The sequence below is a fragment of the Gordionus sp. m RMFG-2023 genome, chromosome 1, assembly GCF_954871325.1.
Source record: "Gordionus sp. m RMFG-2023 chromosome 1, tfGorSpeb1-WG-v2, whole genome shotgun sequence".
Classification (NCBI taxonomy): domain Eukaryota; kingdom Metazoa; phylum Nematomorpha; class Gordioida; order Chordodea; family Parachordodidae; genus Gordionus; species Gordionus sp. m RMFG-2023.
In genome coordinates, this window is record NC_088775.1 from 21,076,229 (window position 1) to 21,103,374 (window position 27,146).

Below are 27,146 nucleotides of genomic sequence, written 5' to 3' on the forward strand. Positions count from 1 at the left end.
TCGGAGGATAACTACAGATCTCTCCACAATATCCAAACGATCATCGTTATCACATTTCAAAGTTTCTACCATTTATGGTCTGCCGTTCTTGATTTCATTTAAATTACTTTCCAAGACCGAAATTAATAAGCTAGGCTCAATATCAAAATTAAACATAAAGCCCATCTCATTATATGGAAAATTTATATTACTTTAAATCGACCGTGGTAAATAAGTAATTTTAGAATATTTGAAAATACGTTCTTTTTTTTAAACTTTTTTTTTTAAAATTAATTAAATTTCTAAAAAATATCTAAACAAAAATGGCGTTGTGTCCTGAGGAGAGATATAAATATAAAATAAAAATATTGTTTTTACCTTATAATAACGAATAACCTAGGTATCAAGACTATCCTGTAGTCACGGTCAACAACTGTCAAAAAAAGACGAAATTAATAAAAAACAGAAATAGAAATGACAAACTAGAAAACTAAATAAAAAGAACTATGAAAATTGAGCAGACAATCCAAACTGGCAAAGATCTAAATATAGAAATAACTTATTCAAATTACAAAAATCGCAAAGAAACGTATGGTTTTTTTGTACACATTTATTTTCTTTAATATTCATGAAAAAATTAATTATTATAAAAATCTTTTTTCATCAAAAACGATAAAAAAAAAAATCTATTATATATATTTTTATTCAATATCTACAGGTTTGGGAAAAAATTTTTCGAGAAATTTTTTTTATAAAATTATTATGGGTTGGGTTGGGCTTGGAAAATATTTTTATAAATTATATTGGGCTGGGCTTGGGGAAATTTTTTCAAAATTATTATGAGCTTGGACGCTTGATAATTTTTTTTATTATTACAGAGTTGCATGTGTTTTATTTGGTGATATAATAAAAACAAAAACTATTAAGCGGTATAATAATAAGTTTGAAGTGTTTAAAATACCACATTTATGTATTAGGAAAAAAATTTAACAATTAATAAAAATTTCTCATAAAACCTTTTAATTACAAAAAAATAATTTTTTAAATTTAAAATGTTTAATATTAATAATATTTTGTCTAATAATACCAATAATAGTTTTAGAAATTCTTCTTTATATAATAATAATTCCTTTTTTACATCATTTTCGCAATCTGCTATAAGTGCCAATTCTACTATAATAAACCCTATAAACTCACCGGCAATTCAAAACCCAAAAAGAAAATATAATTGCTGGAATAAAGAGAAAATTGACATAGTAACCAAATTGTTGTCCCAGTCGGAAATGGAAAGAATGAAAATAAAGGACATTGCCAGACAGATATATCAATAGCCTCGTTTAACAAATTAAGGCAAGAAATTTTTCAGAGTTTATAGGGGGGCCATTGAAGCAATATCAAATTCAAAAAAAGGGATGCAAATAAAAGACACATCTGAAATCGAAAGAAAGGTTATAAATATTTTAATGGATAACAACACCTCGATTATCAAAGATATCATAGAAAATTTGCCTCCAGGTTTCCCAAAAAATGAGGGGACCATCCGAAAATATATTAAAAAATAGGATGGTCTAAAAAAGGGCTGGAATAGAGCCCGATCGACGAAATACACCAGGAGCAATTCGCATTCGCCAGGCTTATTGCCTTCCTAAACATTCCTATGGAAAAAATGTTCTTCCTAGATGAAACAGGCATAAACCTACATGTTGTACCTGTGTATGCTTGGGCCCCTTACAACGTCACACCAACTGTGATAGTTCCACCTTCCAAAGGAATGTTAGCATTTTATGTACAATAGGAATTGGTGGCCTTATAACCTATCGAATTATTGAAGGGCCCTTTAATGGGTTGCTTTTCCTTGATTATCTGAGAAAATTAGTAACAATTCTTCCAAATGATGCAATTATCATTATGGATAATGCCGCAATACACAAGTGTCATCTTATTGATAGCTATAAAAATCGAATTGAATATCTTCCGCCATATTCACCTCAATTAAATCCTATTGAAAACTTTTGCGGAGTCATGAAAAACAAATATAGGTCTATACCAAGGCCAAACAATAGAGATCAAATCATAAATAATGTTACTTCGATATTAAATCAGTACATTCCGTACGATTTTACAAACTTTTATATTCGTATGCATGATTTTTTGGAACTTGGTTTTCGGAAGCAACCAATCAATTAAAGGTAATATAAATTTATATAATATTTTAAATATATTTTTATCTTTTCTCTATTTATATAAAAATAAAGATGCCAATTTTGGAACACTCAAAACTAAACGAAAAGGCAATTTTAAAATATAATATTTTCTTACAAAATTAAATCATTATGAAAATTATTATTATTGTGTTTGTATTTGTAATTATAGATTATTATAATATATACAAAATAAAATATTCTTTGGTTGATAATTTTTATATTTCGTTCTTCTGAGCTCATTTCTATAGAAAAAAAAGAATGGCATTTACATTTATCTGCAATATAATTTAATTACTTTAAAGGTGGGTGGTGGCTGATTTTAAGTTTAAATTCTTTAGTGTAAGTCTTTATGATCAATATTGAGATTTAAGGTTCATAGAATCTAAAATAAAGATCATTAAATACCTAGTATTATTTTTTGTTGATGATTTATACAATACAGTATTATCACTTATACCAAATCTTCCAAAAAATTAATTTTCCAATTACATACGATATTCTAGAAACATTTCATATAGGTAAATTCTTATGTTACTTTTTTTTTAAAATTTATTGTAAAAATTTGAAAAAATGTTCACTTAAACTATTTTTTTCCTAATACATAAATGAGGAATTTATGTTTTTTAAAAACTTCATAATTAATTATTATAGGGGAGACCGGGGTAAAACGATAGGCATTTTGCATATTTACCATAAAAATTTTAAACAAGAGTCAAACACAACAAATTATAGATCAATGTGTAGCCCCATCTCTCTTCTACAAGATAAAAAAAAGTGTAGCCCTCTACCTATAATATTTTAGGAGCTATGATTAGTTATGTAAAACTACTCATTTTGGCCATTTTACCCTGGGTACAGGGTAAAATGGATAAGCACTAGGGTAAAGTGGTTAAAATAATATTTGACACATATTTATTGTTTTATTTAACAAATATTACAAATTTAAGATTTATTTATGATTTTTATTTAAAAACTAATCGATACAATAAGGACATGTAAAATAATTATCATAATTAGCACATTTAGAATGTGCCCATTCAAGGCACATTGTACATTTTAGCCATTCATCGTCCTCCGGACTATTTTTATAGTTTTTATTACAAATAACACATAAACAATTATTTTTTGATATCTTTTTTTTTCTCTGAATTAATAATTTTTTTTTATAAGGTGTAGATATTAATATTTCTGAATTCTTTTTTTTAGATATTTTATCCGATGAAATATTGAATAATTTTGGAATAGGTATTATAGATGAAGGATTGAATACTTTATTATAATTTATTGAGCATGGTGGTAACATATCATGATAAGGTTCATCAATATCATCTGGAACATTTTCGTTCAATAATATAGATAAATCACTATCATTATTTTGAGTCACTGTAAGATTTTGAGTCACTGTAATAATTTCATCATTATTTTCAAATTCAATATTTGAGTTAGCATTTGAATTATTACAGCAGATATAATCTTGTTCTGTAAATATATTTGGGTTTAAAGGAAATATGCCACATGCTAAGAATCCATTTAATATATTATTTGATGTCACTGCCCTTGGTATTTGATTTTTTAACACTCCTGGAAATATCATAAATCTGAAATTGTTGCCCCACATGATTTTTAGATTGAGTATTATTAAAATTATGAAATACAATATAATTTCAATTGAGCATTTTTATTAAAGTTACCAAATCAATAATATTTAGATTGAGCATTATTAAAATTATGAAATACAATATAATTTCAATTGAGCATTTTTATTAAAGTTACCAAATAAATAATATTTAGATTGAGCATTATTAAAATTATGAAATACAATATAATTTCAATTGAGCATTTTTATTAAAGTTACCAAATTAATATTGATATTTAGATTGAGCATTATTAAAATTATGAAATACAATATAATTTCAATTGAGCATTTTTATTAAAGTTACAAAATTAATATTGATATTTAAATTGAGTTATTAAAATTATGAAATACAATATAATACAAACAATATAATTTAATTACTTGTTTAGGCGTTAATCCCATAAATGACCTACTTGCTTCTAATATGTAGTCACACAATCTAGATTCTTCTTCATTTGTAAATATTTGTTTATGATGATCTGAACTTTTAATACCAATTTTACATCTCCTTCTCAACGTTGTATAAGGTATGTTAAATTTTTAGCAGACAAATTTAATGAAGTATTATTTGTTATTTTATATTTTATGGCTTCATTTATTATATTTACATCTCTGTATATGGTTTTTCTTTTATAATTTCTCATTATTTGATTGATAAAATAAAAATTATAATAAATGAATTAATGAAAAATTAATGTGAATAATTTTATATTTTAACCGTTTTACCCATAACAGCTTTACCCCTAGGTGACATATATTATAAATATCGTTATTGCGTGACTTCTAATATAGCTAAAGATGTCAGATAAATTTTATTTTATAGCTAATACATTAAGGAACATGTGTGCCAAATTTTGAATCCTGAGAATATGTAAATTTTACTAAAATCAAAATATACTAGAGAATGATTTTTATATTTTTTGGGTAAAAAACAGTTTTTTGACAAAATATTTAAAACCAGGTAAGTTTTTTAAAAGATGAACATAGGTAAGAAATTAGATATAAAAATACATCTTCACACCAAATTTAAGGTCTTTATACTCAATGGTTAAAAAGTTATTTGCGTTAACATTGTTACCCCGTCAATCGCTTTACCCCGGTCTCCCCTACCACTTAATAGTTTAGGTTTTTATTATATCACCAAATAAAACGCATGCTACCTTGTAACTATGGGTCAGACATTGGCCTAAAACAAATTTTTAAAAAATCAAGGCACATGAAAATCTGATTTTGATTGTATTTTCAAATTCATTATGATTATTTAAATATTTTATTTCAGTTCTCAACTATCAAAATTATTATGTCCTTTCATTGGGCTTGGAAGAATTTTTTAAAATTATTATGGCTTTGTAATTTGCCTGGGAATTTTTATTAAATATTATGTATAAGTGATCAGTAATATTTAACAAATAATTGTTATTATCAAGTAAAAGCTTTAAATTATTTTTACTCAAACCATAGTATTTACACTTAGTTTTAATGGAATGACCTAACCTAAAAAGGGGAGGGGGTAAAAAGAATAAAAATTGGATATTATTTTAAAATAACAGGTAGCAACTATCATAAAAGTAAGAAGAAAATTCTAATTCCCGATCATTTTTGGCGGGCTATCTACTAGTAATAAATAAAGTTTCAAAAACACCTAATACTAAATTTTCGATCTATCCACCCGGCTAATCAGGGCCGCAATCCGGCCTGACCAAATCAAGTAAGATCTATAATATCGGAGAATAAAATGTTTTTTTTGCCAACGACTAATTTATACGTGCACCCCTCCCTCGCCTGTCCCGGAAAATGTTCTCCTTGAAATGATGTATATAGAGCACACTCAGTCGCCGAGGTTCTATTTTTTTATATATATAATAAATACTAATTTATTACAAGTTGGACTAGAAGGATAGGAGTAAGGGGTAATTTATTTTCATGAATAATCTAATTTCATATTGATTATATTTCAATTTAACAGACCGAAAAATAAGTAAGAAATCAAATTTAGAACTTGTTTTGAATGATAGTAATAATAGGTAACTGATTATTACATATTCTTGAAGAAGTTCTTTTTTTATGATTTTTTTAAATAGGTAAATTGGAGTATCTCATCACACTGGGCTGCCAAAAATTCCCTTTATTTTATGAATAATTAATGAACCTATATTTTGATGAGAGGTGATTTATATTTTCTTTTATTTTTATAAGGTATGGTAGCAAAATATATATTTATACCTTTTATTTAATAAGGATTTAGGTTAATACTTATTCCAGTGTTGTTTATATCTATACTAGCATATAATCCGTAGAATTAAGGGTGAATCAGATATTTCCCCATTGCTGATGGATGAATTATAAATTTGCCTATCTTACGAGATGTGAACTCAAAATTTTATTTCATTTTAATGATTTTTACATTTTATTTAATAAGGATTTAGTTTAATACTTATTCACGTGTTGTTTATATCTATACTAGCATATAATCCGTAGAATTAAGGGTTAATCAGATATTTCCCCATTGCTGATGGATGAATTATAAATTTGTCTATCTCACGAGGTGTGAACCCAAAATTTTATTTTATTTTAATGAGAGGTGGTTTCTAAATTTTCCATTATTTAAAAAAAAACTTTAATACAGTATATTAGTACCTTCAATATGAACAAATAATGATGTAGGGCATTAATAATTCGTCAACAAGTAATCTATATTAAGGTATGCAAAACCATCATCTAACAATATTTTACAAATAAAGAGGTAAATATTTTAGGCAAAAGTAAAATTTCTGATTCATCATCAAATGAAGGTCTGGTTGGTCTCATACCTGGTTAGCTACTAGTAATAATAATATTAATAAATTCAAAGTTGTACCTTTAAATTTATGCGTGAGGAAGGAATCTATAAATGATGATATTTCTCTCGTCAACAATGGATTAAATATATTTTGAGTTGCTAATTTTAAATATCCATTATAGTCCGTCAAAAAGGCGTTGGGCTGCCCAATTAGAGGAGCACTTGGAATGGTGAATAAATTATCGGAGAATGGAATTTTGAAAGCAAACGCAAAATCAGACCCTATTCAATATTATAACAATGTGTTAAGTAAAAAAAATAAATAAGAGATGGGAAATACCCTGAAGAGGTCCAAAAGTGTAATCAATTTGGCGAATGGGTTTCCAAGAAAGACCCTCTTGATATTCACCATTATAGATGGCCAATAAAGCATTGTTTTTGATGATTTCGGTTCCTACCTCTCTTCCCAACATTCGTTTCACTACGTTATCGAATTTGGATGGCTTGCCATCAAATTGCTCCAACAATGATATGTGCACGAAAATGGGATCACCTATTAACTTTTATAATCAAACTATTTTCTTAAATTATTGCATTTAACTTGTATGTATTTCCAGGGCTGGGAAACAAAAAAAAAAATTTGAAGTTCAGAAACAAATTTGTTTTAATATCCAAACAAAAACAAACTCAAATTTTCAAAAACTATACCTACATTTTTTTTAATATTTGAAAAAAAGGAATTTGTATTATATTTTTTTTAAATCTAATTTGCTTGAAATTAGTAGTAACGTGAATGGAAAAAACTATATAATAACAAAAATTAATATTTTTAAATAATCTAAAACAACAAAATGACTTAAAAATTCCAAATGTTTTTAATTTTCCCGGCTCTAATTTTATTAATTTAGATATACCTCCTCACTATGCTTGATAAGAGGATGCAATATGGCATGGCCATATTTATCGATAATAAAATAAGAAACGGAATTCCACGTTTCTTTTGATAGAATTTTTTCAATCGAATCTAAGGTTACATCGATTCCTACCACTCCAATAAATCTAAATTATATATATAAACATAAACAAACAATATTTTAAACCGATTCAAAAGATCTAACTTTTATCTTATTAAGCAACAAAATTAGTAATTTATAAATCATTATAGCAACCACAAAAATAAAGGCATCGCATCGCGGCCTAAAATACAAAAATAATGGGAAATAGCATAGGTATTAGTGATAAACATCCTAACTATCATCGTACTTATTATAAATGTGGGCTTTATAAATATTATGAGTATTTTATTTTTGATTACTTTCCGTTTTTGTTGCTAAAAACGGCCTTTGATGCTGTAATAATGAGTTCGGAATTAAGGGCATCTAAATACGGGGATATCCATATTTGTTCGGATGATTCATGACGAGCATCAAATAGGCTTTGCAAAAAGTGATAATAAGGGGAAAGGGCTTTGAAAGTGCGTATCTTGTGATCCCAAGCTTCTATGTTTAATCCATAATTTTCGCAAGAAAATTTTTTAACGTAAGAATGAGCGTGTTCAGAAACAGTGAATGTAAATATGAATGCCTTTTAATGTAAAAATCAATTTGATTTAAATCGCTTTAAATCAAGATTTTTTTTAAATCATTGATTTAAATCAATTTTTTGTGTTCATAATTTAAATATAGTCTATTACATGTTTTTAAAGCTTACTACAACAATTTTATGTTTATTTTAATATATCTATTTCATCCTTCTACTGTTTGATTCTTCCTTCCAATGATTTAATCTCATTATAGAAACACAAATAATTTCCTTTTTATGACCAGCTACAAATGAATAAGAAACAATTCACGTTCTAATATAAAATTAATCAAGTAAATATAAATTAAAATTATTATAAAAAAAGTATAATTTTAATTTCACCAATGGTCATCAATTTTCATTTAAAATTTGGTTTAAACAAAATTTTTATAAGGAATATTTGGAATTTAAAAAAATCAATGATTGAAATACACCTTGCTTTTAATATAAGCAATTGGCTACATTCAATCTTCCTCCGTACATATCGTCGGTCTCAATACAAAACTTAATAACTAACTGATGTGCATGTGATTTTACGATTATGATTTGAATTTTAAATTGAATTTTTATAGACGCCCTCTGATGAGCATTTTAAGTAATTAACAAAAAAAATTATTAATTATTTTGGCAATTAATAATTGACACATGAGTTAGATCATGTGAATCATCTTATAATTTTATATAAGAATATATAAATTTTTTATTTTTCATTAGTATTTTTTTATTTAAAAAATAACATATTAAAATGAAATTAAAAAGTTGTATAAAATTATGGATTTAACAATTAATTCCCATAAAACCATAATTATATTTAAAATTTCTTTTTGTTTTTTTGTCTAATATATTAAAAATTATTTGGCTTTTTAGGTAAAATGCCTAATTTTACCGCTAAGACTTTTTAAAAATTATAGCCAAAAAAAATCATTAGTTGATGTGAAAATTGGAATGGAAATAAAATTGTTGAGATCCTTATATTATTTGGTTTCAATCTGAATAAGCGGATTGAGGTTAGTGGAAGGGAATGAAGGGAAGCAAGTAGTCCTATATTAAAGATTTATCGAGAACCCACGGAATACTTGTCAAACCATCAAATCTTAAGCCGCCTTCGTGTGATAGTTGATGCAGATTAGAGACTAAGAAGAATATACAATTATTGTTAGGAAATATGTTGATATTGTAATTAAATTCTTATTAAAGATTGATGCTTAGCTTTTATTTTAAGGGCTGCGAGAGATAAAACAGCCTCAATGATCTGATATGTGAATAAGATACGCATAATTTGATAATATTTAGTAAAATATTAGGTTGTTGATTAACCAAAATCTTCATAAAGAAAAACGACTTTCATCATTAGAAAATTTATGCCGCAATCGAGTTCAATTATAGATCAGTTTTATTTTGATCAATAATAAGATTTGAGAGCAAGCATGCAACTTTATTCTAATAATAGCAGAAAGAAAAACATTTAGAAATATACATGTCAGTGACTTTTCAACAAAGTGTATGCGAAAAACTATAATGATTAGATCTCATTGGTTGTTCAGAAAAGTGGGTGTGAAAACCATAATGATTAGAGTTCAGTGGTTGTTCAATAACGTGGCTGCGAAAACTTCAATGATTAAATTTCATTGATTTTTCAACAACGTATGTGTGAAAAAAGAGATGTATATTTCAGCAGTTTTTTAACAACGGGTTTGTAAGAAGAAAAATAGATATTATGTTTGGCTTTAAAAACTGGTCCAAAAGGGCATAGAGACCTTAAGATAAAGTCGATATCTCGGCAATTGCAAACTGTCGTAGAAGACCCGGAAGTCTAAAAGATCTATATGGTTACAAGATTTAGATGCAAAGAACCAATCAATTACCAGAGACGTTGGAAACAAGCGGCTAGATACAACAAATGGTCAAGACGTTCAAGCTGCAATCGTTAATCGCAGATCAAGTATCGTCAATCGTTTACCGAGATAAAGCGCTAATCATTTATTACAAGAGAATGGTAAAAACAAGCAACAAGCTAGGATAAATTGTAAAGAAATTCAGATGGGTAATAGAAGAAACAAAAGTTGAATTCATAGATATTCGTTTAAAAGCAATCGTAATCAATTACCAGTTATAGTCAATTACACGATAAAGTGCTATTAGTTACAAGAGAATCTTAGAAAACAAGCAAAGAATAGGATAATTCATCAAAAGAATTTACGATGGACTTTAGAAGAACAAAGTTTGTAAAGAAAAAATAGTATCAATCGATAATTGTTGATTAGCAATTGTGAATTGTTGAAAAGCAAGCTCTCTAACTTAAGTGGAAGGGTGTTGTAATATTTAGATGAAAACGAAATATGTATTATTCAAATTAGAAGTTTTATTACAATATTATAGACTCAGTAAATGATTATTAAAGAAAAGATATATAATTGAGATTTTATGAATTTTATACCACTTTCCAATTTTTAGGAAAGTATTCTTTCTTAATTTTTATTTTGTTTTAACCTTTTACCTTTTAATTTTTATATCTGATTATCTTATAATTATCTAATAAAGTGATAATAAAATTATTTTATTTATGTTTATATATATTCTGATTATTCAGTTCTTTCTATTTCAATCTATTCTCTAATAGTTACCTCAATTTTGCTTACTAAAGTTTACGACTAGAAAGTGCTTTTACCATTCGTGACTACCAAATCTGTCTTATTATAATTTGGTATGAAATGATATAAACCCAGGGACAAGGAACGGAACTTGAGTAAATTTATAGAACGGAACGTGCATTCCGGAATTTTCCTGGAAGGTTCCTAAAAATATATATAAATTTATTATTTATTTCTCTAATTAAAAAAATTTTAATCCATCAAGTGTTGCATTGCATATATTAAGTTCTTTTTATTTTCTTTTATAGTTTTTTAATAATAATAAATAATCATTAATCATAACTAGCAAAGTAATAACAATTAGCAAACAAGTAGTAAATTAAAAAATTAAAAAGAAGAGAAGTATTTTTATCAAATTTAATTTTAATTTTTTTTCTAAAATTTTAATGGACTGATGATAATAAAAAATCATCCATAGCCAGGTAAGTTTTGAACGTTGTTTTTCGACAATTTATACTAACATCACAAAGAACCAATATAAATGATAATCTTTTAGAAAATATGTTATTGTTTGATATAATAATTGATTCAATTAATGATTAAATAATGGTTAATTAAAATGTTTAGATTTAAAAAATATTTTTTCTAGCGTTCGGATGGAACGGCTAGGGAACTGAATAATTTTTTTGACCGAAACGGGACCAAAATACCCTTGTTTCGGGTCCCTGGATGTAACACTTTTTATTGGTATGAAAACAAGGGGTAAATAATATTTTTAGCAGTTCACATGTATAACTTGCAAATTACACCTTTGCCAGATTTTCATAAACCCCGGCAATGTCTTAGATTCGTTATTATCCTTTTTAAATGATATAATTAAAAATCTTCCAGAATTTTTGTAAAAATGTCCTATTATTAGTAGCTAAAATGACCTTACATAAAATTTTAAATATTTTGGGGAATAAGTTAAAAAAATTATTTTTTTATCACAATCTGTCCAAATTATATCATATCAAGCACGTTGGTCATGGACCTGCCCAAAATGAGCGAACGTGAATTATATGGAAGCCCTCCATATAATTATGCCGATTTTTTTCTCAAGGATACCAACAAACCTTGTAACTCAAATGTGTTTTATCATGAGTGGAACTATACCCTATCTAATTATAATATTAAAGTATAGTATAGTTATGAGTGTATAGGAGAAAAGAGCGAGAAAAAAGAAAACTATTTCTTCCAAATACAAAAAGTTATTATTTAATTAGTTAGGTTTAAGATATTGAGAAATTTGTCTAAGGACGTTATAAAAAGCCTAATTAATTTTTGTTTAAGTGTTGTAAGTATTTATAATTAGTATTTAATAATTATTTAGTAATTTTCCTATAATCCGTAAAGGACACATAGGTTATCTTACTTAGTATTGGAGACCTATAATATTATGATGGGATATCTAACTTTTATATTATAATTTCACTATATAATTGGAGTCATACTTTATTAGGGCCTATAGAGATCTCTTAATCTACATTTATATGAGTTTATATATCCTTAGTCATGATGAATTATACTTCTACACAACGAATGACCTTAAAATAGCCCTTATACATTATTACTTTATATCAGTAGCAAAATTGGAACTAGATAATATCAATTTCGAACTAAAGTATCTTAATATCATTTCTAAAAATATCTTCCTCTCAATCAGTTTTCATTTATATAGAAACAATATCATTTCTTATAGTAACTTCCTCTCAACCGTCATTATTTATATAGAAGCTGGATATCATTTATTAAATACTAACAGTTAAAGAATATTGGAGAGCCTTTCTTAAAATATCATATTAGAGACTAACTATCGATAAAGAATTAGAGATTTTTTTAAAAAAAATAGATATATGATTACCTTTCTAAAAACTCAGCAGTCATTCGTCAGATGCTCATAGATTAGGATTTATTTTAGTATAAGGAATTCGGAAGACGAGAGATTATTAAAATTTGGTGATATGATAAATGCTATATAAGTTATTTTTATAGTTTATATATTTTTCGATATGTGGAATAAATGATTATAATAAAGTTTACTATAATAGCGACGAAGGATTCTATGAATAAAGAAGAAAAACTACTAACTGAATTTATCAGTGTTTTTGATGATAAGTCAAGACTAGTTAATGATTTTGAAGTTAGCATACATCTTAGTGAGGTAGCATGGCCGAAATCATATCCAGCATGTAAAGTACCTTTTCCATTACGAAAACCAATTGAAATGGAACCTGATTTATTTATTAAATCAGGATATTGAAGGAGATTGACCCAAGAAAAACTGTATGACATGGGCTACTCCAACAGCAAAAGTGCGTAAAACAAATGGAGAAATCAGGATTTGTGCGGATTTTAAGGTTACATTAAACCCATTTATCTTACATGTTTACCATATAATACCAACAGTGGATGATCTATTGGCCAAATTACAAGAGGGGGGGGAGTTAAAATTTACTGTCATAGATTTAAAAGATGCTTATTTGCAGCTACCAATAAAAGGAGCTCAAAGGAATACCTAACTATATCAACCCATATTGGGTTTTTCGATATCAATGTATGCCTTTCGCCCTTTCTAGTGCGCCGACTATTTTCCAACGATATATGGATAATTTATTACAGGACTGAAAAATGACAGGAGTATACCTGGATATTATCATAAAGGGAAAAAAAATGATGTAGAACATTTGAACAATGTGAAAAAAAAGTATTAATGAAATTAAAACAGGCTGATATGAAGGCAAAATGGGCGAAAATACGTTTTTTAAAAGAATCAGTTTCTTTATAGGTGAAAATGGCATGCACCCAGCGAAACTCCTAACAATATACACCAATGCGATCTTTTTTAGGACTTGTGAATTATCAAGAGAGATTCCCAGCCGCTCCACTGCATAAATTAACACATTAAAAGTTCATGACAGAGAACAAGATGTATTTAATAAATAAAACAGCTTTTGTCAACAGATAAAACTTTAATTCCTTATTTGTCAAACTTACCAATCATATTGGAATGTGAAGCCTCCAACACTGGTTTTGGAGCTGTGCTACTTCACGTAGTTTGGTTTTAGCAGACCTATCACATTTGCTTCGCGAACATTGGAGTCAGAGAAAAATTATGCACCAATAGAAGAGGCACACACACTTTTGTGGAATGGAGAAATTTCATATTTTCATTTTTGGACGAAAATTTATATAGTGAACAGATCACAAATCTTTGGAAAAAATATTTGCTGATAAACGGGACTACCAAAAACATCCAAAAGTCGTTTAACACGCTGGGCAAGTAAAATGTCCGCATATGATTTTGAAGTTGAATATCGTCCAGGAAAAGAAAACTTAGTGGCTGATGCATTATCTAGACTGCCAGTAGCAAGTATGGAGTCAAAAAACGACCAGAAACATGGATTAAAAATTAGAGCTGTAAATTTGCTCGGTATAAATCTTGGTCAGGTTGAACTCCAGAAAGAAAAAAGGAAAGATAGATTGCCAAATAAAGTAATTAAACATTAAGCGAGGATGGGTAGGGTTTGATCGAAAAATGATGCAGAGTTGGGAGGAATTGTCAGTAGATCGTGATGTCATTAAATGGAATGGAAAGTTGGTAATTCCAACCGTGTGAGGAAGCCATATTAACTATTATACACAATAGACATCCAGAAATAAATGCTATTTGTTGGTGGCGTAATTGCGATAGACATTGAAAAATGTTCGTTTATGTATTCCATGTCAAAGTAACCGGTCGAATAAAATGGAGGTTCCTTTATATTAGTGGAACATCTATAATATGCCATGGAAACGCATTCAACTAGATTTCGCGGGACCTATCGATTCGTATTCATGGTTAGTAGGAGTTGATACATATTCTAAATGGGTTGAGGTCGAATTGATGAGAGAGATCACGTCTACAACAATGATCAGGATTATAAGGAAATGGTTCTTATGTTATGGAAAGCTAAGACATATTGTGTCAGATAATGGCCCTCAGTTTATTTTTGGAGAATTGCGAAGATTCTGTTTTGAGAAAGATATTAAATTAATACATTCAACACCTTAGCCTTACCATCCCAAAACGAATGGGTTAGCTGAAATAATACGAACATTTAAGAGTGGATATTTTGCCACTAGAAAAGATATTTAGGAACCAGAGGAAGCTATGGGAGAAGTTTGACGGCATACAGAATGGGCGAGCACTAATCAACTGGACGTTTATCGGCAAAATTATTGTTGGAGGATTAGATTGGTTACACCCAAATGCTAAGGATGAGATTGAACGATCTAATATGCGACAAAGACAGCGCATGATGAGCACATTCAAATGAGGGGATTAGAGGTTTCCTAACCTGCATAGATACTTAATGAATTCAGGTTGGAGAGAAGGAATTATAAAATCCACTGGTAGATATTCCTATTTGGTAGAAAATAAAGATAGAACGATACAAGAGCACGCTGATCAACTGCGAAAATGGGATATAGCGAAAGTAATGGAGAAGTCAGGGGGGGGGGAAGAAAATAAAGAAAATATGGAGTCGGAAATAGTTGAGAAATTGTAAAATGTAGAAGGACCACCTATATAGAGAGATAACGGCGAAATGGAAAAGACTGATGAAAATTCGGGTCCACAGAATATGTTTTTATTACTTCGAGAATTAGAAACAACAATGAAGAGAAAAACACATCGACCGAGGAAGCCTACACATCGTCTGATTGAGGAGTTTTTAAAGTGTGGAGAAATGTGATAAATGCTACATAAGATATTATTATAGTTCATACATTTCATATTACATTCTATTTGGATTATATTATGATAATTATCATGCTTTTATGATTGATAGCGTTAACATATTTTTCGTTATGTGGAATAAATGATTACACAATAAAGTTTACTTTAGGTGACGCAAGGTGGTATGTAACACTTTCCTTGAGAGAATTTGGTGTATGATTTTAGTGGTAAAAAAAGTGTGGTGGGTTATTTTGTTGAAGAGGGAATGAGATCGAGGCATAGTAAAAAAATATAAAGGTTTTATCGGAGGAGGAGTGTATATCTATAGTTAAAGCATAAGAAAATAAAAGTCTGAGGCTAAAAGTTTGGAAGTTAAAGGAGATTTAAAGAAATAAATTTATTACCTCACACAGTTTTAAATAACAACTGGGAAATGATAAAAAAAAAGATTTGGTTGATGGAAGCGGAAAAGGTCTGTGATTGACAAAGGAACCGTTGAAACATGAAGAAACGTGGTAGTGGAAACTTGACGTATCCTAGACAATTGATGAGAAAAAAAAGATGCTTCAAGGAATGGATAAAAACTATGGCGGAGATTGACATATAAAAATATAAGATACCAAAAAGAAATGCTAAAAAAGTAGATGCGAAAATGATGCAAGAAACTAAAAGGCTGGAGATTGCAGGGGAGTTGGAAAATGAGAAAGGGAAGAGGAATATGTTTAGGATTGCTAAGCAGAGGGTGAAAGAGATAGGATGTAATGGGTGTGAACTGTTTAAAAAACATTAAGGGAAATGATTGCTAGTAATGAAATTAAAAATGTTTGGAAGTTGTATATGGAAATTCTATCGAATGAAGAGAATGAATGGGACAATGATATGAAATGGGCAAAGGTGGATGTAGATTTGACAAAGATGAAATTAGAACTTTAAAGCATGAAGTAAAGAAGGGCAAAATAAAATATACAGATTAGCCAAACAGCGAGAAAAGAATTCTAGTGATATAAACGGAGCTTCGAAAGTAATCAAAAACAAAGATGGGAAATTGATAATAAAGGAAAAAGATGAATAGTTGGAAAGAATATTTTCAGGAGCTTCTCAACTTTAATGTCCACATACTACATCTAGACGAACACTCCCCATGTCAAAACCTTGTACAACCTATAACAGAACAAGAAATAATCACTTGCCTCAAGCATATGAAAAACAATTCCAATAGAAAGCCTTAAAGCACTAGGAGATGAGGGAATACACCTCCTCACAAATCTGTACAATAAAATACTGAGAAATGAAGAGATCCCTCAAAAATGGAGGCAGAGCTATCTAGTTCCTTTCTTTAAAAATAAAGGGGATCCATACAATTGTCAAAATTACAGGGGCATAAAACTAATGTCACACTGTCTAAAACTATACGAAAAAATAATATAAAAAAATTAAGAGACATAATCTAAATAGGAGAGACTCAGTTTGGCTTTATGCCTGGAAGATCAACAACTGATGCTATCCACGCAATTAGGCAAATGAGTGAAAAATACAGGGAAAAGAACAAAAAGCTACACATGGTCTTTCTCGATCTAGAAAAGGCCTTTGATAGAATCCCAAGAAAACTTATCTGGTGGGCGCTACGCCACAAAAAGGTTCCCAAAAAATATATAAGAATAATATAGGATATGTATATGGGCCATACAACAATGGTCCGTAGCACAACAGGTACTTCAGCAAGCTTCACAATAGCCGAAGTAGTTCATTATGAGTCGGCTCTCAGCCCACTTCTTTTCATTACAGTAATAGATGTATTAGCACAGTCTATACCTCAAACAGTCCCGTGGAATATGATATTTGAAGATGATATTGTGATACTTGCCGAATCCAAGGATGAAATGAAAGAAAGATTAGTGAGTTGGATAAATATCCTAGAAAAGCATGGACTAAAGGAGATGAAACAGAGAGTATTGATATAAATGAATGGCAGATATCAGCAATTGAAAGCTGCAAATATTTGGGCTCCACTATACAAACAAACGGCACAATAGAAAAGGAGATAAAGAGTAAAATAAATCAGGAGTTGTTAAAGTGGAGATCTTTATCTGGAGTGCTATTTGACAAAAGGATCCCACACAAATTAAAGGGAAAAATTAACAGTTCAGTACAACCAACTATTCTATATAGTTCGGAAACATGGCCAACCAAGGAATCAGACGAGAGTTCTACAAACTATGGAGATGAGAATGCTGAGATTGCTGGGGTAACCAGAAAGGATAAAGTGCGCATTACAAGAATACTAAGTAGTTTAAAGTAGAGATCTGCAAAGTTAGGCCCGGCCCGTACCCGGCCCGAAGCCAGTAATTATATTTTAAATAATCGGGTTCGGGCCGGGCCTAATATTTTTATAAAAAAATCGGGCCAGGTCGGGTCGGACCTTGAAATTTTTTTAAATATATCTAAATTTATCAATTTTATATTGAATTTTTTATGTAAAATAAAAAATTTTGATTTTATTTATTGAAACTAATGAGTAATTATTAAAATTAATTTCTATATTTAAATAAATTCGGGCCGGGCCGGTTAATTTTTTTAAAAAATTTTTGGATTCAAGCCGGGACGGCAAAACTTTTTTAAAAAAAATTCGGGTTCGGGTCGGGCGGGCAAAACCATTTTAAAAAAATTTCGGGCCGGGGCGGTCTTGAAAATTAGGCCCGATGCAGATCAGTAGTTTAAAGGTAGTGTCCATTAAGACTAAGTTAATGGTAAACAGACTTAGGTGGTATGGGCACACAATGAGAAGGCCTATGAACTACATAGGAAATAAGGTTGAGAGTTTGGAAGTGATGGGCAAACGTAAGAGCAAGGCCAAAACTTCAATGGGGCCATAAAGTTAGAGCCAATATAAAGAAGTATAAGTTAGATAAAAGAGATTGTATGAATAACATAAAGTGGAGAGAGATGTTGAAGGAGCTTACCACCAGAAAAGGTGAAAGCTAAAGAGAAAAAAATAAATATTATATTTCCATTAGTATTACTTCAGCATGAGTATTCATAAAATAATTTAATGGGCTTGGGAATTTTTTTTGAAACTAATCATGGGCTTGAGAAATTTTTTTAACATTAGATATGGGGGCCGGGCTTGGGCCTAAAAAAAAATTTTACTGCGGGCCTGGGCCGGGCTTGGTCAAAAAATTAAGGCCCATGAAGGTCTCTGATGCCGATGCAAGAACGGTGGTCATATAGTTTCGAGGTAAATGTAGGGCTTCGTCAGGGTTCGGTCTTGAGTCCATTATTTTTTATTACAGTAATGGAATTGTGGCTAGAGGAACTCGTAAGGGACTCCCATGGGAAATACTGTATGCTGATCACTTAGTAGTGATAGCAAAAAGTAAAACAGAATTGAAGGATAAAATAGTTAGATGGAGAATGGATTAAAAATGAACATAAAAACGATGAAGGTGATGTTGGGAGGTAAATGTGTAGAAAAGATCGAAGAGACAAGCATGTGGTGTATGTGGGTAAGGTGTTGCTAGAAACTCCATCAATTGTACCTGCTAGCGGTTCACAATAGGTAGTGATGTAAAGGGAAACAGTGGGCAAGAGCGTCGTTTTTATGTAGTGTGTGAAAGAAGTGAAAAATGATTGTAATATAACTGGTATTCTGGATGAAAGTTCTAGATAATGACATGAAAATGTTATTTTTAACCCAGGACGACGCCTTGGGCCGCGAATGTAGAAAGGCAAATAGAAGGGAAAATAGCTTACCCGGGTAAACCTGGGAAAGGGCCACTAAACGAGGAAGAAGTGATAAATTGTAAACATTTTTGGTGATAGGTAGTTTAGGAAGAAATTTTTATTAGCTCAAAATGATATTTCTATAAACAAGAAAATTTCCGAAGGGGAATTTTTCCATGCCCCCCCCTCCGGCTACACCTATGAAATGTAAAAATTATAATTTATCGTTCAATTATATATTTTAAATTCAATAATTTTTTGTAACTCATTCCTAAATTTGAATAACAAAATTCTAAATTAGGAATTATGCACATCTTGCATAATTATAATAAAAATTATCTATATACATTTGTAAATAATTGTATCTGTGTACCGATACTTTTTAAATGACGTATAGGTATCTAGATCCTTTTTTGGATATATCTGTGTCTAGAATCGTTTGAAAAGTATAATTTAACAACTCTGGTAATGCAAAATGTTTATAAAAGATTACGACGGTTTTGCTTGCAATGAGACCGACCAGAAGCTTAGTCAAGTTCACATAAGATAATGAATAAGTGGTATTGTCAAAGTGAAATTACAATTGGAAGCTTTTGAGCTACGAGTAAGCTTTGATAATACTTGACATTAGCTTCGAAGCGTTTGCGATCAAATATGCAAATACTACCAGGTACGAATCGTTTAGTTCCGTCGAACTCATAATAATATTGTCCCGAATTGCATCTTTGAGAGCCATCCAAAGTTATTCCGTCTGTTACAAACAATATCAAACTGTGGCATAGTCTGTTATTCACTTGACTCAACATATCGAAGGCCAGTTTAAAAGCCGCCCTAATATTAAATAATAGTAATTATATTAACTGTAAAAAAATAGTTATAATATACTAGATGTATTTATAGATTATAAATTAATATTACTGACATTATATCAATTTTTAATTTTTCAAAATAACCTTTGTAAAATACATATCAATAAGTAATTTAATTGATATAAATTGGTTCCATGCAAATTCAGGCAAATATTTATCGCCAAAGTTTATTACCAAATGCATTTTATCGCGAATCCACAATAGCGAATACTATCCGGCGAAGAATAAATCGCGAAATGAATATCACGATTTTTTTATCGCGAAACCTTTATCGCGAATATATTGCAGCGATACTTTTATCGCGAAAAAATTATATAGTGAAGTCATTATCGCGAAACTCAAATATAGAAATAGCTATATCGGGGAATCAATATCGCGATAGAATATCCATTTTCGTTCGTGATTGCATGTTATGTATGGTTAATAAAGAATCTAGAACAAAACTCATTTTAACTTAGACATAAAATATGGTATCTGGATGATGGCACCCTAAAAATATTACAGCAGCGATAGATTATATAGAGTTGAATTCTCTAAACATATGTCATACTCTAAATAAAACTAAATCTGAAATATGCTTTTTAAATTCAAATGCCCTCGAAGTCCTGGGGTTTAAAATCATTAAAGAAAGTGAAATTAATTTTCTTGGTTAATCAGCTTTTTCAACTGAGGTGTTCATAGAAAAATTTTTTAAAGACTTATTAGGATTTGAAAATAAAGAAATACCTTCACACCAAAATTTTTTTTTAAAAAAATATTTTTCATATTTTTAAATCTATTAATCGTTTTCATAAATTTTTCCGAAGAATATTAGAAATTATCTAAAATATTAAATTGAAAGATTTTAACAGGAGCTTCTCATAATTACTCTCGAAAAAGGGAGGTTTATATTTATATCCATTAAATCTTATATCTCTTTATTCATTTTGGCATAAAGTTTGATGAACAACGCCATGATATTTTCTTTAATCACTTTTAAAGATCACCTTAAATTTGGCCTTGACTGCTTGGATATCTTTAGTTCTATCTAAAGCTGTTTTACCCACAGTTTTAACACATCAATCAATTTTTGAACCTTTTATTAAAAAAAAATTTTAAAATACTCTCATCAAAACCCCCTTTGGAATATATTCAACTATTATAAAATGCTGATCCTACTAGTGATTATGAATGGTTTAAAGTAATTAACAAGTCATAACCTAGGCAGTGGCGTAGCCAGGATTAATCCATGGGGAGGGGGGTTAAAATTTCCCTTGGGAGCTTCGCCCCAAACCACATTTTAAAAATTTGCCAATATTTTGTGCTTTATTAGTGCCTAACCACTATAATTGCCAGCATAAATGAAAAAAATATTAGTAACAATACGCGACTGAAAGCATTATTCTGAAAATTTTATCAATGTATAGTCATAAATTAATTCAATCCATTCGGTGTATAAAGAAGAAAAAAATCGCCCCCCAAACCTCCCATTTTTTATGATCACTCAATATATTTTATTCTATGTTAAAAATAATTATTTTAATTAAATTTTTGCATATAACAAAATTTTGCAGAGAATTTCATTATAGATTTTATTTATTATTAAAATACTTTAGTATAAATAACACACTCTTTATTTAACTATGTATTTATTTTAATGATAATATACAATAAAATAAATTTCAAAATGTAGAAATTTTTTTCAGATTATATTAAAAATTTATTCTATAAACTATATTTAAAAAAAATAAAATTACAATAAAATATGAGTAATTCTTATACGGTATTTTAAAAAATCTAATTTAACAATTATAATTAATACAAATGAGTATATTAATAAAACATAAATAATTCTTATTAAAGATCTGCAAAAGTAGGAAAATCAGGTTCGGGTTGGGTGGGGCCTAATATTTTTCAAAAAAATCGGGCCGGGTTGGGTCAGGTCTTGATAATTTTTTTAAATATATCTAAATATATCAATTTTATGTTACAATTTTTATGTAAAATAAAAATATTTGATTTTATTTATAAAAACTAGACGCCATATAACATATATCTTTTATTTTGAGTAATTATAAAAATGAATTTCTATATTTAAATAAATTCGGGCCAGGCCGACAAAACTTTATAAAACACATTTCGGGTTCGGGTCGGCAAAACTTAAAAATAATTTCGGGCCAGGCCGGGCTTGAAAAATTAGGCCAGATGTAGATAACTAATTCTAATTGCAAATGCAATATTTTTATTAAAAATAGTATAATATATAAATATTATGACTAAGAATTCATTATAATTACGTTTTGAGTATAGCAATTATATTATTAGGTCCACTTTTCTCTGAGATTTGACTAATTCATTAGAATCAAATTTTTATCTAGAATATTCTCCTTATAAATATTTAATATTGCGAAACCATTTAAACGGCTTTCACCGGTGCTATTTCTTAAATAGGTTTTTAACTTTTCAAAGTTGAAAAAGACCTTTCATTAGTGCAGGTGCTAATCGGTAAGGTAGCTAAAATAAAAAGCAATGTTTTGATATTAGGCAAGGAATCTAAAGTGAATTACACATGGAAAGGGCCTGCAAAGCATTTTTTGGTCTCAAAGAGTACTCTATTCTGTCAAATTTATATCAAAATTCAACATCACAAAGTAACTTATCATAATATCCTGTCAGAATAAAACTCTGAGATTTCTTAATATCCTCTCGCGTTTCAAGTGTATTCAGACTCAACCGGCAAAAGAAAATAAAAGCTGTTTAAAATAAAATTGTGACTAATAAATCTTTCCTTTAATTAAAATATAAATGTAAATAAGGGGAGTAAAAATATTTATTTTATAAAAATCCTCAATCGTAGATACATCAATATTTAAGCGAATGGACTATCTAGAAACTATTCTAGGTTAAAAAATTTTAATCTCAAACATATTAGCGATTACCTTTACTTTCTAATTATATTCATCAAATTAAATGATTTTTCTTTTACTTAAAAATTATAAAAAATTAGTTAAAATTTTTATAACTATCTAATTAATTTAAAAATATAAATTTTATTTAATTTTTAATATATATTTTTAAACCATGTGATCATTTAAAATTGAAAATTCTTATTTGTTTTTTTTAATATATTTCATTTTGATATCGTATATAAATTTATTTATAAATTGAAACCGTTTTTTAAATAAAATTATGCGCAATATGAAAAAAATTTTCTTCGAAGGTTATGAGAGGGGGGTCAGCCACAACCCCCCCCCCTTCTCTACGTCACTGAACCTAGGTAACCTCTTATCAGATGAACAATTAAGAGTTGCCATGGGCCATCGAATTGGATGTAACATAGTTCAACCACAATGCATAAAATGAAAAATATCAGTTGATTCCAAAGGTAGCCATGGTCTTAATTATATATATAGGCATGTTAGACATGCAACGTTTAAATTAGTCATTAGCCGTTGTTTTACGAAGGCTCGAATACCAAACATTTTGGAGCCTGCTAATTTATCATCAGATGATGGCCTAAGGCCATAATTTAACTTCTGTACCTTGGTCTTTTAGTTAAATTCTTAATTTGGGGCTTCACATGCGTCTCTTCATTTATAAAAAAAAATGTAAATCCCAACGGCCGGTTGATATAGCCGAGAAATAAAAAATTAACATTCGAAATTAACAAATTATATTTTTTTACCAATCGTTATCTCTTTCTTTGGACATATGTCAAGCGTAACTTTAAATATAAGCGGTAAATGAATCAGAACCAAAGGAATTTTATTACTTAAGCAAAATATTCAAATTTGGAATATGATTATAATAATATTATAAATTCATTTAAAATTAAAAAAATTATTTTAATTCCATTTTATTAGAAAAATTGAGTAAAAGTGCTTACAAATTAAGTAGAAGCGTTTAGTTGTTTTCCTAAAAATGCTGTTGTTTAAATTGTTATTTATTTTATAAAAATGGTGAAAAATAAAATACTATTTTACGTTTTTTAATTTTTTATATTGTTTAGTTAGCTACTACACTATAAAAATATTTGTGTTCATATTCATTTGTGCTAAAATTTAATAATACATGGTCCTACATTGGAACACCGGAAACCCAAATAAATATAAAATCAATTATATTTTAAAATTTTATTTATATGGAGAATAAAGATCAACCAGCATTAATTTACTTTGAACTATCTAACGATTAGAATCAAGGTAAGGAGAATTGTAGAGATAATTTGATATTATAATTAAAGTTATTTTAATATATTGTACGGAACGAAGAGAGAGGGGATGTTAAAATCTCCAAATGTGAGTTACTAATATATCAGTAAGTTATATCAATGTGCATTGTATAAAAATAATAGTGATTGGGAGGTATATAAAAAATGTGGTATTATTAGATGTTATATATAATTTGCCTTTCAGGTTTTTAGGAACAATAATCTACTAGAGAAATTTTTCATTAAAATGAGATTATCTTTTATTATTTACATAACAGGTTGAAAAAATCTTTTAAAAAAATTAACTCAGAAAATTTAATTCAAAAAATTTAAGAAAATTTAAAAAATATTACTTAGCAAAATCGTCTATTATTTTTAAAAATAATCTGAGAGAATCTAAAAATTCTTAGCCTTCAATATTATTTTTATCTTGATTAGAAAAAATACTAAGCTATTTATTAAAATTTATAATTAAGTATAAAGTACATTTTAAAATTTTATGATGTGGGGGGGGGGGGGGTATTTATTGAGGTAAAAACCGAACCAAAATGCTTTCTCCATATTTACAACCATGATTGTGAGAGACGAGAAAGAAATTGGCTAATTTATTATCAATCAGATAAAGGAAAGATCCTTAAAACATTTTGAGTATATAATTTAAGGAACTTTGGTAGGTAAATTAATATTAAAATGTTGTTTTCCTTTAAATAAAGCATTCGCAATATATTTATTGTTTCGCAAATAATTCGCGGTAGAAAATTCGCTATAAAGGGTTTGCAGTAAAAGTTTAGCCATAACGAGTTCGTGATAAATGTTCCGCTAAAATATATTCGCTATAAAGTATTGACGGTTAATGTTTCGCGGAAATAAATTGGGAATAATGGGTTCCCGATATAGTTTGTATATGTTTCGCACAAAAAAATTAGAGGAATTAGTTTTCAGATTTTACCTTCGCTATAAAATTCCTTCGCAATAAAAGTTTAGCAATAAGAGATAGCTTAATTGTCCTGATACGATATAAATTATATATGAATTTGCATACTCGTGTTAAATTATTATTAATGAAAGAATAATTTTGTAAAGATTATTTATTATTGTAACAAAATAATTGAATAATTTTGAATTAACCATTGAAATCAATATGAATATTTATAGGCTACAGCACAAAACATTAAAACTAACATTAACACCAATCGATATGCCTTTTCTTCTTTTTTTTATAAAAATAATAGAATAAGAAATGATTAAATTGTTGAATTTATTAAATATTATACGTATGATTAGAGGCACCATCCATCTTCAGTTTTTCCAACAAGTAAAATAGCTTAAAGGAAAAACTAGGATTAGATGGTAGAAGGGCTGACAGATTGCTACATCCCAGTACGTAGGGTTTATAATCAAAGTATTTGCCATTCACATCATAATAAGAAGATCTCGAGACTATTACTGATACATAATCTCTATTGGTCAATGTATTTAATATTGCTTGAGTTACAGCGAGTGCGCGAGGTTTGCTTGTTATTAGTTTTTGAATATATAAAAACAAACTTATAAATTATTTTAACAGGAAATAATTAATTTTTTATTACAAAAGAAAATTTTAAAAAAAATTCTACCTTTTTGCCATAGTGGAACTGGTGTCAAATATGATGATAACGTTCTTAGGTTTAGTGATAGCTGCTATATACCAAGGTCTTACTCTTGGGTCATAATCATGTCCAAGATCTTTAGAGCCCGTTCCGAAGGATCTTACGGGAAAACTCCGAAACATACCTGTTGTTGAACCAAAATATTGATACCTTACCGTATTAATAGTAAATTTTATTAAAGTGGGAAAAATAAGAGTTATCTACAATTTCTTAAATTTACTATTTAATATTTTAAAATAGGCACAACATTATTATATGGTTTAAACTGTAGCTTTGAAAGTCGGCCAGAAGCCAGGCTCGGGATTTAAATTTAAAAAATATCTGTCCAGGTTTATTTTTTAAATCGAGTCTATAATATTTTCGAGAATTAGGACAAAGCATTTAGTGATTTTTTATTTTAATTAATATTTTTCAATAAAAAAATTGCAGCCGAAAGACATCGAGATTCTCTAATTTTTGCTTAATTTTTGTTAACTTTCTATTAAGGAATAATATTAAATTACACAATAATAAATATGATTTAAATTAAGTAATTTATTTTAAAAATCAGTCATTTATAAATCGATTTTTTGAATTCAATAATATTCTAAACATCCTATTTTTAGGTATTAGTTATTATGTAGAATAAGGTTAACTCATAACGAAACTAGTAAACTGACATAAAAGAGTTAGTGGCCAAATAATAAATCTCAACGGTCAATTGACCAAATAACAATGCTTCTCCCCTAACAATACCCAATAAAATAAGGATAAAAAACAAGAATGACCGATATCAAGATAAAAAGACAACAACGATGCTACTGCTATCATAAGACGATAAAGAATGAATATAAAACCCTCTGGAAAGACTACTAAAGAAAAATAAAATAGAAATAATTCTTATTTGTTATTTATCAAATAATTTTTTTTGTTATTTGCAATATATAAATTTTATATAATTATTAGTCGTATTGTATCTGCCCCCCCCCGGATAGTTTTCCAATGAAAGGGGATGTGTCGTAAGTGACAGTATGAGAGTAGCATTTATAGACATTTGCAATCAACTACTTTCGTTTATCAAGGAAAATGCGATTATTGATTCCTTAGTTTTTATCAGAGACCTGCAGGCCCGGCCCTAAACCCGGCCCGGGCAGGGCCGGGCCGTATTTTAAATTTTTAAAATATACCCGGGCCGGGCCTAAAAAAAATTT

At 28.7% G+C, this 27,146-nt stretch overlaps 1 protein-coding gene across 3 annotated transcripts in view; it reads right to left on the bottom strand.

The window, feature by feature from the left end:
* LOC135931177 (voltage-dependent calcium channel subunit alpha-2/delta-2-like) overlaps positions 1-27,146 on the bottom strand; it is an 84,990-nt gene that overhangs the window by 42,366 nt on the left and 15,478 nt on the right. For all 3 annotated transcript variants that reach the window (XM_065468096.1, XM_065468098.1, XM_065468097.1), the window contains 7 exons: positions 25,924-26,106; positions 25,582-25,821; positions 19,831-20,080; positions 7,914-8,182; positions 7,513-7,657; positions 6,939-7,158; positions 6,677-6,880 (listed from right to left, as the gene is read on the bottom strand). In XM_065468096.1, the coding sequence (XP_065324168.1) occupies positions 6,677-6,880; positions 6,939-7,158; positions 7,513-7,657; positions 7,914-8,182; positions 19,831-20,080; positions 25,582-25,821; positions 25,924-26,106 (1,511 nt within the window). The remainder of the gene's footprint in view (positions 1-6,676; positions 6,881-6,938; positions 7,159-7,512; positions 7,658-7,913; positions 8,183-19,830; positions 20,081-25,581; positions 25,822-25,923; positions 26,107-27,146) is intronic.